At 31.8% G+C, this 14,418-nt stretch overlaps 1 protein-coding gene across 1 annotated transcript in view; it reads left to right on the top strand.

Moving 5' to 3' along the window:
- The first annotated feature begins 216 nt into the window (after positions 1 to 216).
- Positions 217 to 14,418, top strand: part of LIN28B (lin-28 homolog B) — a 115,854-nt gene continuing 101,652 nt past the window's right edge. Inside the window, exons 1-2 of the mRNA XM_041736976.1 lie at positions 217 to 226; positions 1,094 to 1,278. Coding sequence (XP_041592910.1) covers positions 217 to 226; positions 1,094 to 1,278 — 195 coding nt within the window. The remainder of the gene's footprint in view (positions 227 to 1,093; positions 1,279 to 14,418) is intronic.

The following is a 14,418-nucleotide window of genomic DNA, read 5'->3' as shown; positions in this document are numbered from 1 at the left end:
ATGTAATTGACAAAGTCACGTGGCTCAGGGGGCCAGAAACTGGAGAGAGAAGAGGAAAAAAAAAAAAAAAATCAAAAGAGGGAAAGCACATTAGACCATGCGAGCTAAATTCGTGATCGCACAAAATCAAGATGTTAGATTGATGCAGAAGATCACTCCGGTCCAAAGGGAAAGTTTTCATCTCACGAGTTTGGAGCAGAGGGCCCGTGGGGCAACATGGCCGAAGGTTAATTTTCTTTTCTATTGTTTTACTGTGATTTTTCTCTCTTCCTTTCTCTCCCCCCCCTCCCCCTTTCCCACCCTTCTTTGCCCGTCCCCCCCCCTCCCTTCCCCTTTTACCCCAATACTGGGCATTACCCGCTCCCCATCGCAGTGGGGCTTTCTGCACCCTATTGTTACAGATCTCCAAAATGCCTTGTACCGCCCACACCGATTCACAACTTGAAAAGCTTTCAGGGGGCTATTGTTTGAATTGTTTGAGTGTGATTAAGCGCAGTTTCAGTTAGTGAGCCCAGGAAAACTTTTATACACCTGCCCCCTCCCCCATCCCACCCCAACTTTAATTGAAAGTTATTGGGGGGGGGGAGGGGAATGCACATTGCAAATAAGCCTGGGTTCGCCCGCTGCCGCATGTGCATTAACCAGTTGTAACCATCTCCACGATTTCTCTTTCCTCCTCGCGCCCCCAGGAGAGAATAGTTTGGCTGAGAATTTTCTCTTTGTAAGTGGGATCAGCGTTTACAGCAGCAATATGCAAGTAAAGTACCGCAGGCTGTGCTGCAAAAAATGTGGCTGAGAAATGGAGTTAAATGAAAAAAGTACACGTATGTACAGAAAAGTGGAAGTTGATGCGATCGATAGAACAGTGTGTGCCCCCCCCCCCCCCGGCTTCCCTCTTTAACCCTTTCATTTTAAATATTTTCTATGGAAGAAGATAAACCATTCACTTGAGTTTTCTATTTCCTTCCCCCACGCCCCGGTCAGTTTGTTTTTTTTTTTTTCCTTTTTCTTTTCAATGAACAGTTTGGAAATACAAGACTGACTTCTCTTTTCTTTTCTTTTCTTTTTTTTGTGTGTGTCCTGTTCTACTCAGGCGGGGCAAGCAAAGGTGGTGAAGAGCCCGGGAAGCTGCCGGAACAGACAGAGGAGGAATCCCAGATTTTGCACGGAACTGGCCACTGTAAGTGGTTCAATGTGCGAATGGGATTTGGATTCATCTCCATGATAAACCGAGAAGGAAGCCCCTTGGATATTCCAGTCGATGTGTTTGTACACCAAGTAAGCCAAACTTCTTTTCCCCTCCTCCTCCTCTTCTTCTTCTTCTTCTTCTTTTTTTTTTTTTTTTGGCCCCCATGTGCAGGAGTTGGTCAGCAGTTTTGTCAATGGACATACACTAAAAGAGAAAAACCTTCCTTAGCAATCCTGAGTTAATCTGGTTTTTAGGGTAGGTGTAGTGTCCCCTTACTGGGTATCTTTTCCGAAACAGAAAAAGAGATCTCTTTGAAATTTCCCTGCCGGAGAGCTGCTTGTGACTCTATTAGCAAGTTCCTCCTCCTTATTCGACAGCAAAATTGCAGTAGTGTAGCTTCCGGTGTTCTCGGTTACAATATGCTCTGTCGCCTATGCCTAGTGAAGGAGTGGGGCAATGAATGAAGACACAGTGGTCATTTAAAAAAAATTTTTTTTAATGGCTAGTATAAGAGATCTGTGGGTCTCCTTATTTGAGATTTCCTTAGTCACAGTAGCTTACCCTATTACTTCATTTCTGCCTCCCAGAGAGTCATTTGTAGATACAAGAAAAAAAATTGGATTTTACAGTATAATAAAATAGAACACTGTTGGCCTACTATGGATTTGAAGAAATGCCAAGAGAAGATGTTTGGTAATCAAACCTTTTAGAAATGTGCTCCCTTTTAGGGCATAGGTCCAAGGACACTGTCTCTTTAAGAAACCAAACTCAAAAAAACATGTGGCCAGCTGTGGCTCCAGTTTGTGTGTTTAAAATGTTCCAGTCTGCTACTTTGGGTAAATTTCCACCATTGCTTATATTGTGTTGTAATTTTTTGAGTTGCTTAAACACCAAACAGAATGTCATTGCTTGTCATTTTCTGAATTTTAATCCACAAACAAGTAAATTAATACCTTTTGCATTTTCACTCCTCTCTATTGCTTACCATAGTTAAAAAAAAATTTTTACAATTTGTGAGTTTGATTATTTCATTGAAAGAAGTTGATTCTCTGTAAGGAATTCTTCGGAGTAAAACGAATTAAGAACACAGATTTATTTTGGCTTGACATTTAGGTTTACAAAATGGAATGAATGGCTACCAATACTACAGGTTGATTGACAGATACAGGCAGGAAATGCTTAGTATATTTGCATAAAAAGTCTGTATTTTATTTGATACCGTGTTGCATGTTCCTGATAATATTTACAACCTCCTTTACTCCCTAAGGAATATCATCTTCAAATGAAGTATATAAACAATAGAAACATATGAAACCATTCTGTTTTGATCTGTTGTCCTGTGGTGGTTGGTTGCTTCCTGACCTTACTGTGTGGTGTATGTTTTCCTTTCCTAAGGGTCTGGCCATCATTATTGGCTGTTTACATGTGGAAGGATCAGCATAATCTGTGAATTGAAACAGGGTTTAAATACATAAATAGAAGTCCATAGACAGGCTACTGGATTTTATGCCTCCTACTTGATATTGCAAAATGAACCTACATTTTCTGCTTTTTTCCTCCTTAGACTGAATGATTGAAATCTTTGACAAATCCATTTTCTCTCAGGCTCTGGCTTTCCCCACTTTGAACCTTCTGTAGGTTGTTAAGTTGTTCTTTACGATCTCATAAATTTGTTTTATAGATGAATGAAAAAAAATAGCTCTTTTCTTCTTTGATCACACCTTGTTATAATTTGGTTTCCTGTGTTTACCTTTTAATACATTCAAATATTAGACATTTTATTAACCAGTATTAACGTTTAGAACCCCAAGACATCCAAATTTAAGCCATTTAATCGTTATATGTTGGTAAACATAAATATATCCACTGCATTATAAAACAGTATATTGCTGGAAAAGTTTTATTTACAGATAGTGAGTAATTTCTAGAGTATAAATGTTGATTATTAATATTAAACTTGCTTTACTCTTCTGGTACAAATCACCTATTTACTAATAAAACAGTATTAAAATGATGTATGAGTGAAAAATTCTCATAAAGTGTGTATATTTGTATTCTTACATTATTAGGGAGAAGTATGTAAAAAAGTCGATAAAACTTAAGTATTAGCATTTTTGTGATATGAAAAATCAGGACAATGATATTCTTTAAATTAAAATTAGAAAGTGATATTTCAGGGAATTTTTTTGGTGAGTACAGTATTTGTTTTTTGAAGTATATCTCACTTTTTTTCCTTAGGGAAAAATTACATAGATTTCAGTTGCTTTATTTTTTTTTCTTCCTGATTTTGATGCCTTAGTAGAGGAGTTTCTCTTATATTGAGACTCACCTAATTTGCGTATAAATCATATGAATCATTGTTTTGAACAAGTCAGGAATTCTACAGATTTTAGCCAGGCAATTGCAAGTAATAATTAGATGGTCATAAATGATGTGTGCAGGTATCATGTCAGCATCACTTACACAGGTTGCAATTCAGGATCATTAAACACAAGTTTTTAAAATACTTTTTAATTTATTATTTTACTGCTGTTTTTAGTGTATGAGAATTTTTGAAAGCATACTGTATTTAATGTAAATTCAAATTAGATTTTCCCCCATTATGTCTGTATACTATTTTATTATGAAAGAATAAGCATTGTAGATAATCAGGAAGATTAAATATTCAACTGGACCAGTATCTACTCATTATTTTTTTTTCTATTCATTATTTTAAATACATGGGATGGTTTTTTTGTTTTCTGTTTTTTGTTTTTTTGAGTCTTCAGAAGTACATGTGTCATTACATTTTTTTTTAAACTAATATGAAACATTTTTAATAGTATATATTTGGGGAAATAAATAATTTTAGTTTAACATAATATTTAAAAATTTATGCTATGGCTACCAGTATTATTTTTCTTTAAAAAATATCGACTACATATATACTTCAATGACAAGTAAAATATGTAAGAATAAATAGGAATAGCAAAACCATCTTGACTGCAAATAACTTCACATCAAGAGCAATTTAGTTGCTATGAAACGAAGAGAATATATGCATGTTTTTTTTTAAACAGCTGTGTATTCATAGTTACGTAATTCTATTTAAAATTTGTTGGCAAGAATACAAACTTTCTTGTAATCTCTGGAATGTCACCACCTTCTCAAAAATAAATGAATTTAGGTGCTGTACCTTTCCTATCTCATTGATAAATGCAATGAGATTCTGTTATTTGAAGATGGTATATGACCATGGGTGGTTTTCATATGACTTCCTAATATTAACTTGTGATATAAATGATCACATGATTATGGGTTGGTAATGAATATATGTGTTCTGACACATGTTAATATGGAAACTTGATAGCGTTTAATAGTTTTAAAAACTTGCAAGAATATATAGATACTGTATTTTTGAGCTTTGTTATAGCTTATTGTTTTTGAGTTGTTCCTTAAAACATTTAATAACTAAAATTGGATAATTTTGATGATGATTTAATTTGTTGAATAGGATACATTTGTAGGAATTCCTTACTTTTGAGAGTCTAGTGCAAAGCACAGAGATTTGTCTCTCAATTGAAGTAAGAATATAATAGATTGTTAATACAGATTTCTAAGTGTAGGTTGCTACTAAGGTGATCTCACCAGTTAGAGTACAAATATTTTATAAGTGCTAATAATTAATACTTCTTTTAGTTTATTGTTACTGATAAGATAAAAGTTAAAAACATGTATCCACAGTTAGATTGTGGTATAATGTGTTTAAACTGCCTGGAAAGGTCTCTTGCAACCTTTTGAAATATAAACTTTGACAGAACTTAAATATTTAATGATAGTTTAGATGAGTCACATAGAAATTGAAGTTAGATGTTTTGGAGAAAGGCAATGTTACCCAATAACTACCTATTGATGTTTATTATCATTTAAGTTTTTCTTTACATAAATTTTGAAATTTATTTCCAAGTCATTTCCTCACCCAATGAGATAAAGTAAACTTTATTTTATTGGGGTGGGGGGGATAGAATCCATTCTCCTTATTTTCCTCTCTTCAGCTCATTTGCATAATAATATTTTCTTTGCTTGTTCAGTTCTGTATCGGGAATTCTTTACCATCAGTGGTACAAAGAATTTTTAATATAAATATGCCATTTATTTCACTATTTACGTAAGAATTCTTTTCCAAAGAGTAAGAACAATTTCAAAATGACTGTAAATTTAGCTACCATTACTTGATAGGCATAAGTATTTATTAATAATTTGGTTTTGAATTCTTAACTTACATTTCAAGTATTGGTGTTTTCTTCTTATGCTCTTTATTTTTGGTTTATACTTTGATTTTAATGGAAAACACAAATCTCCATATTATAATTTTATATATTTTATGTTCCTTTTATTTGCTCAGAAAACTTATCAAAGCAACATATCAAGTAGAAGACATAAGAATAATTACTGTTACTGCGATAAATTTAAAGCATTTTTATTAATGGTATAGGATATGAAAACATTTGGAGATGAACAGTTTTTAAATATATGAACATTTTATGTATTATACACAGTTCAATTGATGTAGTAGAGAGTTCATGTCTTAGTGATTATTATGCATTTTATGGAAACAGACTTTAGTATGTTCATGTTTAAGGATTTTTTTCATAATATTTCATCATCAAATTATTAACCATCTTTGTTTTTATCATAATTTAGCATATTTTCCATTTTTTCACATGCAGAATAGTTGTGATTATTATTCTTGGAGCTATTGAAAATATGTTTCAAAAATTATTTAAACAAATCAAAGTCTTAGAAATAAAAAAAAATATGGTCATGTAACAATTATAGCTCATTTGTTGGTGAGTTATACATTATAATATTTTGAAAATGGAGCCTATAGCTACCAAGATTTCAAGATGACTTGCCTAGCTGACCAATTTGGAAGAATACCAAATGAAATGTGTTAAAGTCTTTAATCATAAAAACACACGTAAAGACATTTAAATAAAAATTTTATCACTTATTATTATCTTAAAAGATAATAGATATTTTCCTTCTGATTTTCAAATGCGTGGTTCATTTTCAAGACCCGTTTTTTTTTGTTTACTTCTAAAAAGATATTTTTATTCTAATTCAGTTTAAACATGATGTGTGAATTGGGCATATATTTAAGATAGTCTTCCTCATGTTAAATACTATTGATGAATACCAACTATACTTCAGTAAAAATGAATCAACATTATTGTCAAGTTTTAAGTATGTTCCTCTTTTTTTTCATTCTTTTTTTAAAGACTGTTCATAAAAAATGAAGGCAATAAGTCAAATAATTGTTTTTTAAACAAATATGTGAGAGACTACTTACAAGTATTTAGCATGGCAACTTTAACCTACCTTTACTGAATCTTAGAGTTCTTGGATTTCATAAGTTAAAGACTTCTTTCTTGCCTGTATTCAACATCCTAGATAAAAAGTGAGATCGTTGTTGTAAATTTTGTTGCTTTTGGGCAGCAATGAAGCCTGATTATTTAAACTTGCCAGAATTCTTTCTGCTCAGAAATCACATGGATGTTGCAGATAGTTTTGTGTATCTTAACTGAGTAGTCCTTGTGGTTTTGTGATTAACCTAAAAGTTACTAGTTAAAAATATGGTGTGCTGTGTTTTTTATTTCTAATCGAAGTATAATCTAAACAAAGTGAGGGATTTCTGATTAATTAAACTGAAAATGTATTGCTTTAAATATGATATTTCTTTGATTTGATTTGGAACTACACATGAAATAGTTACTATTTTCAATTCTTTATATCTTGATATATTTCTCACTGATTTTAAGTGACAAGAAATTCAGCTTGTTCAATATATAGGTAATGGCATTGTAACATATACAGTCCATAAGAAACTTCTATGGTTTATATTCTTCTCTAAAATAATGTGATTATAACATTTTCTAATATCAAGACAGTAACATACTTAAGAAAATACATTTTCAATAAAATACACTGCAGATCAGTGGGGTACATTTAGAAATTATCTTTTAATGAGTACTTCTATCAAATAAGTAACAAAAGTATTTGTTACATTGCATTTTGATACATGAGGATTGATTTTATTTTCTATCTAGCAACAAAATGGAAATTTATCTGAAAATGAAAGCCTCCACCCAGTTTCTAAATATTTGGCAATTTGGAAATGCTGTCTAACCTAAGATTTACAGATAATTGATATATTTAATTTTATCTTTTTTTTTTTTTATATAATCAGCGGCAAATTGGAGTCATTAATACCTAACTATTCCAGGTGTTGTATGAATTGTGTATCAAGTGTGTGTTTAATAAATAAACTGTTAAACTAGTTTTCACAGTAAAATCACAGATAAGTTGTTTTCAGTGGCCATGAATATATATTCATGGTAGAAAATTAAATTGGTACCTATTTTAATGTGCCCTCTTTAAAATTGGGCACAATGTGCTGTATAATGTTAATAGCTTAATTTCCCTTACAGTGAAATACAAAGCATTTAATTATAATTTTATGGCATGTAATATTGCTTAATATTGTTTACAATATCAGGATATAAATCAAGACTTGGAAGTGATTAGTTATATTGGTTGTTTTAATAGTTTGTTTTATCATTAGATTCCGTTGTATATATCCAGTTTGTGTATTCTTTAGTATAAGTGAGGGAATAAATACTATTTTAAATAAATCTGCTGTGATAATTTAATACCTCTTTGTCTATTACAAATTATTTAATCCTTGTGAGATACTGTACAGTAGTATAGCTTCTGGTCAAATAGATCGTATTCAAATCCCAATTTATTGATTGTAGGGGAAATGAGTTACCTTGTCAGTGTCTCAGGGTCCCATAAAGGGAGGGGACAAAACAATAACCATTTTTGTATAGGGTTATTATGAGGATTAAATGTTACTAAACATGTAAAGCATTTAACACTGAGCCTGGGGTATAGTAAGGGCTCAGTGATGCTTGTTGTACATGGTTACTATTTCTAAGAAGTAGTAGTCTGGTAGACTAAGGGGTAGAGTATCAGAAATGAAGTTTTGGATTTGGCTCTGCCACTTGGTGGTTTTCTTACTTTTGGCTAGTCACTTCCTCCAAGCTTCAGTGTTCCCATGGGTGAAATGTGTTCAATAATGTCTTTTCTCCCTATTTTTCGGGGATAGGGTAAGAGTTCATGGAGGTAGTATACATGAAAATAATTTAAGAATGCAACAATACCAGGTTTTGGTTTTAATCTTTATTTAGACCACTATATTTTTATTAATATTCTCACCATATAACTCGTCAGAATTTTTAAAAGATAAGTAAGCTCATCTCATTTATTTTTTGGCCTTGTCTGCTTTTCTTGAGGTATAATTTATATAGAATAAAATTCACCAAATTAAAGCGTACTGTTAGATGAATTTTGACAAATTATGTAACCACCACCACAGTCATGATGCAGAACACTTCATCACCCCCAAAAAGTTCCCTTGTGTCCATTTGTAGTCGTTCACCCATGAAGACAAGAGGTTTAGTTTTAGTTGTTCTATATGATTATTGATATGTCATAGTAACTGGTTAACTGACGTGGCTCTTTTTAACTTTGTCACCTTAGACATAAGCTACAACTCAGTATCCTTTATTAGATACACTCCACAGTTATTTTAATGTTTTCTTTTGTTCCTCTTTATAGTTATTTCTGCTTGCCTTTTCACTTGTAGTTTCTGTGTTTGTAAAAGTAAAATTAATTAATAAACATTTCACTGATCTTCCGTCATTTCATTTATCCTTATGATACTTTTTCATGCAGTTATAAACTCATTGCTTACCTAAAGGGCATATTAGGCTTATTGATGCATTTCTTGTTAGAAGTTTAATGAAGTTCTATGTCAACTGAGTAAACATTCTTAGAACTGTAAGTTGACAAGATGGTTTATTGCATAAAAGTACTAACTTTTGAGAAAATGGTTAGTTAGAAAAATTTCTGGTTCCATATCCAAGTATTTTTCTATTGATCACATAGTAAGTGTAAAGCACTGTTGGGTGATAAAGATTTAAGAGTTTGCTCTCCAGTTTGCTGTATGTTATTTTCTTCTTTTTAGCAAACTTTTTAATAAGATTTCTCCAATTCTCATTCTTTTCACTCGAGGTATAAAAGCAATGGGTCATTTTTTTCCCATCACCCACTCACTTTCTTATGAAACCTACTTTTGCAGCTTCTACCCATTTAATTTGGGGAAAACTATCATAAAATAATAAATGTTTTCAAATTTTGAGCTAAATACAGTGATTTCTCATCAGTCTTAAAATACCTACTTTTTAGATTTTATATGTAGAAATTGTCTTTATTAATGTTTAGAATCATTTCACTGTGCTATTAATGCCACACTTACTACTGCTTAAACCTTTTTGTTAAAACAATCTACTTTTTAAAATCAAACCCACTTTCATTTACTACTTTATTAATCTTAACGTTAACATTTACTTCAGAATCTTTTAAGTTTGCTCATAACTTTAAGGTTTTTGTTCAGTTTTATTGTGCTGTATTATCTAAAGATTCTGTGTAAAATTCAAAATGAGTCTACTCTGGCCATGGTTTCTTCATGATCATTTATTTCCTTAAGCTTTGTAAGCAGTTGCCCAGGCTGTTACTAATAAGTAGCTATGGTGTTCCTAAATACTATGATGCCTAAATTCTTTTAACATTTTCTTCATTCAGATGAATTCTTTATCCTTAGTTGAGACTGTGATAGAAGTGTAACAACATAAGTTCTATCCATTGCTTTTAAAAAACTTACTGGATCGTTGATATATTGTGGAGCTCTGAATGAGTTCTATCAACTGCCTTTTTCCAAAGTATGATTTTAATAATACATCATTTTGCTTATAGAATGGAAATACTGGTACTTGGAGACTAATTCCACTTTGAACAACTTCCTTAAATAGATTAAATGATATTAGAGACACATACCTAACACAGTTCTAAGTCCCACATTTACGAAGATAAATGAATAAATTTGTTTTCAGTTTTAACAAATAAAAAAACTTCTTTTTTAGGATTGGTTAAACTGTGAATCTGAAATTTAATCCACAGTATCAAACTCATTTATTTAGCTCTGTAATTAAAATTTTTAGTTGAATACTAAATCTAAGGACAGTTGGATTTGCACGTTTGCCCCTTTCACTGTTTCCTCCCCCATGCCATTGAAGAATTTTGAATGGTGAGGAATTTGCGCCCTTTGGCTCAGGTTGCAGACCCACTTGATCAAGCCAGAGAAGCTGGGGTCAGAACTATTCATTGCTTATCTTTTCCTTGGGCCACTTGTAAATCCTGCCTTTCTGCTCTGTAAAAAATCTCTTTCTATTAGACTTATAATAAAGCCTGGAGTATAAAAATGGGCATAGTAGCTGATGCTTGATTGTGATTCTGCGTGGGTTAATTTCACTAATTTAGAAGTTTTTCATTGCTTTGCAACTTATTCGGTGTGTATGATTTTATTTAAATATATGTTATTTCATAAGATACTATAAAAAGCACCCATTGGTATTGAAAGTGCAGTGATATTCTATCTTAGGTTGAGATTTTACACCTTTGAAATGTAGTGGTTACTTTTAAAAATTGAATTAGTTAATTTCAGTCAGCTCTATAAAAAGTCCCATAGTTATTTATTTTGTTTTAATGTATTTAATTTCTGGTATTTATACTGACACTTAAAATTTGCTTGAATTATAGTACAAGTTTATGAACTCTGAATAGTGGTGTGAAGACTTTAAATATAGAACCAGATTTAAACAAACACAAAACACTTTGTTCTTATCTCTGCATCCCTTAAAAGTATACAGCTCTGGTTCAGGACCTCAGGACCACCCATCACCCTGGACATTGGATACTCCTATTTATTCAAGAAGCTTGTGAAGTATCTGTGTGCTGCCTGGTGGGGGATGGTGTGTGTATCAGTGTAGGGGATCACAGTTAGGTGATTTTACCCCAACAAAAGCAGCAAAATTGTTTATAAACTGAATTCTGTCCTTGTAGAATTTTCTAGTTGTGAAAACTACCTTACATTAAATGCTTCTTATTTTCTGTAAGCTTTGGTTACAGTTTTCACATTTTTGATGCTTTCAGAAGGTTAAAGTGGGCCCCCATTAAGATTAACCTCAATCCATTACAGCTTTTTGGCTTGCAGGCCCCACCCATTGGCCTTGGATAGCTAATACCGAGCTTTTGTTTCTTCCTGTAGAAAGGAAAGGAAAGAAAACTGTTCTTTCTCTTTCATTGTGCAAGTCACGTGACTTCCCTTTTGGTTAGTTACAGATAGGTTGGAAGTGCATCTCAAAAGGAGTAAGATATCAAAGTTTTATGTTTGTATGAAATATTCATTGAAATATTTATTGAATTCATGTGTTTTATGACATTAAAATATTTGTTTTTGAACAACTATACCTCAGTTTACATACATGTAAACTGTTGTCTTTTTAGGAAGCCAAAAAGGTTACTAAATAGATTTTTAAAATAATACTCATCTTTTTATCTACATTGTGGTACTTTCGCAGTGTACTTATTTTTCTATTATCGTTTAGCATCATTTGAATTGTTGCTTATTTCTCAGAACTCATGGTGTAAAGAAAGTAGGAGTGGTTGGGATGATTTAGCAAGGAAAAATTGCTGGTAGGAAAAAAGAAAGAAATGTGGTATAGGACTGTGTGTAAATATAGCAAGAAATTAATTGGTCGCATTTTCTGTTATTCTTCCATCTAACCGTTCAGTAATAATAAGCAGTATAGGTAGCTGTTTGGGAAAAAATGCTCTCCAGCTCTTAGGCTATTAATATCAATGGACAGATACTTTATTATGAAGTTAGATGATGTGACGAAAATGTTGATATTTAGTTCTAATTTGGTGATTTAGTCACTATGTTGTGATTTTAGTATGAATCATGAAATATTTAATCTTATGGTTATTTTAATTTGCTCTTAAGCTATCTTTTGAAATATTTAATTTCTATTTTAGTAAACAAGATAGCTATCACTAAATAATAAGTAAAATATTTGAAACAATGGTAGTTTTAAAAGAGAATCTTCTCAAGGATTTTTAAAATACAGTGTTCTTTGGCCATGATATTTCTAAGCATGTAAATACTTTAAAAAGACTTTAAAAAGAAAAGATATTTCTAAGCATGTAAATACTTTAAGAATACTTAAAATCTAAGGTACATATTTATTTAAAATACTATATTTCAGTAAAATGTTCCAGACTGTTGTTCCATAGAAAAGCATTGTTTCGTACATTTTTATAGTCTGTGGGTCTTAAAGAGCAATGTGATGTTTAATCCTATGATTTTGTTATCAATCCACAGTAACTTGGTTAATTAGATTTCAAAATACGAAAAATTTATTGAGATATATAGAAAAGCTTCTCAAATTTCTATTAATAATGGGGGATATATCAGCTTTTCAATAACTAGGATCTGGCATGAAGTTGGTAATTAATGTGCTTGGTCCATGTTTTATTGACATTAAAATTTATAGCAAGGGATTTATTTTGCATGTGCTTTGAGCCGAATATTTCAGTTTCTGTTTAATTAATGTAAATATTTATTGACATTTATTTTAACGTTTAAATTGTCACAGAAATTTTACTTTTGGGAAAGGCTTAGGATATTAAATTTTTCAATTCGGTGGTCTTCCTTCATATACATTTGGGTTACAAGCTATTCATAAAACACCAAAGCTATTATTAAGTATTTGAATCTGGTATTGGTATTTATTGTAGAAGTAATCTTATTTTGTATCTTAATGTCACTGTAAGTTTAAAATAAAAATATTAACAAACAAAAGCCTACTTTAAAAAAAATGCTACTGGTTTTTTTGGTGTGTGTACTACATGCTTTTTTCTTCCTACTCTTCAAACAAAATTTGATATTAGAAGGTGAAAGGTTGAGTGTTTTCCTTTTATAATTCTGTGTTTTCCTCCTGCAAAAAATTTTTTAACTTGTGCAGAGAACAGTAATTTTTAAAATGAAAATGGGCTTTAGGTGACTTCATGTTTGTTTAAAAGTATAAGGCTCATCTGTGGGAGTAATACCATTTGGGGTATTGCTATTTATTTTCATGTGGGTTACTATATGGTTCATTAATGGATTTTCTTTTTCCAAAAATAAACTTCATAATAAAAGAGAAAATAATTTTTTTAGTCATTGAAATACATGAAAGGCCAAGTAAATACAGACCTTTATTTCAGTGCCTATTCTTTATTTTGGGGTTTCATGTTTATTTTTGCAAAGGCATTCTGATTTTAAAAATGTTAACAGATAATGTTTGGGAAATTGCCTTGTTAGGTATTGACCACTTTTCCATCCTTTCTGTCTTTACCTTTAAAAGTATCTGGTAGCTATTAAACCAATACTATATGTAAAGGTAATCCAGAACTTCCTGTGAGATTCAATGTTTGACATATATTCAGTTTCCCAAATTTACAAAATCTGAATGTTTTTTTGGAAAATCTCATAAAGCATAGGAAAATGTTTTCAGAGTAAGATTTTAAGACAATAGAGTTAATTATTTTGACTTACATTAAAAAAACTAGCTGTAAATTGAAAAAAATTACTCAAAATATTTAAAGTGCTATGTTGTTCCCAAATTATTCCCTGTCCTAACATTATCATTTGATCTGCCACTAGGAATCATGAAGGCTCTAAGGGGACTCTCTCTTTAGTGTCCTTCTTCCCTTGTTTCTCCCCTCCCCCTCCTTTTGCACCTTCGGGAAGGAAGCCTGGGGCCCTAGCTCTAGAGATACCAGGAAAAAGCAATCACTCAGCACAAAATGTCTGTCTTTAGCAGAAGTACCATCCCTTGGAGAAGAGGATGGTTGAGAAAAGGTTAATAACAGATAAGAGTTTTTCAAATTTACTCTAAGTTAATTTAAAATTTGTTTTTGGGACAGCTGGATATTTCTGTTGTTACTGGAAAAGAAGTCTACTTTGTCTGGTTAGGCATTATAGCAAAGTCGAACCTCGTCCTTCACACTTTTCTCTCTTTACTTAGCTTTGGTTAAATCTTTTGTATCTTATCTCTTGGCTGTTGCCAGTGATTTTCCTCACGTCGAGGAGGACCATGAGTTATAAATAAAAGCAATAGGTGATTAGGTAATTTTAGCTTTTCTAAACACTTAACTGATATTTGTGGCATTTACCTAATTTCCTAAGAAAGTATATATGAAATATTTTACTCTGCATCGCCTGTTATCTTAAAGATAACATC

Source organism: Vulpes lagopus, chromosome 1, assembly GCF_018345385.1.
Source record: "Vulpes lagopus strain Blue_001 chromosome 1, ASM1834538v1, whole genome shotgun sequence".
In the NCBI taxonomy this organism is placed as follows: domain Eukaryota; kingdom Metazoa; phylum Chordata; class Mammalia; order Carnivora; family Canidae; genus Vulpes; species Vulpes lagopus.
The sequence above is the reverse complement of the archived record's forward strand: the minus strand, read 5'-3'. Positions and strand labels throughout refer to the sequence as shown.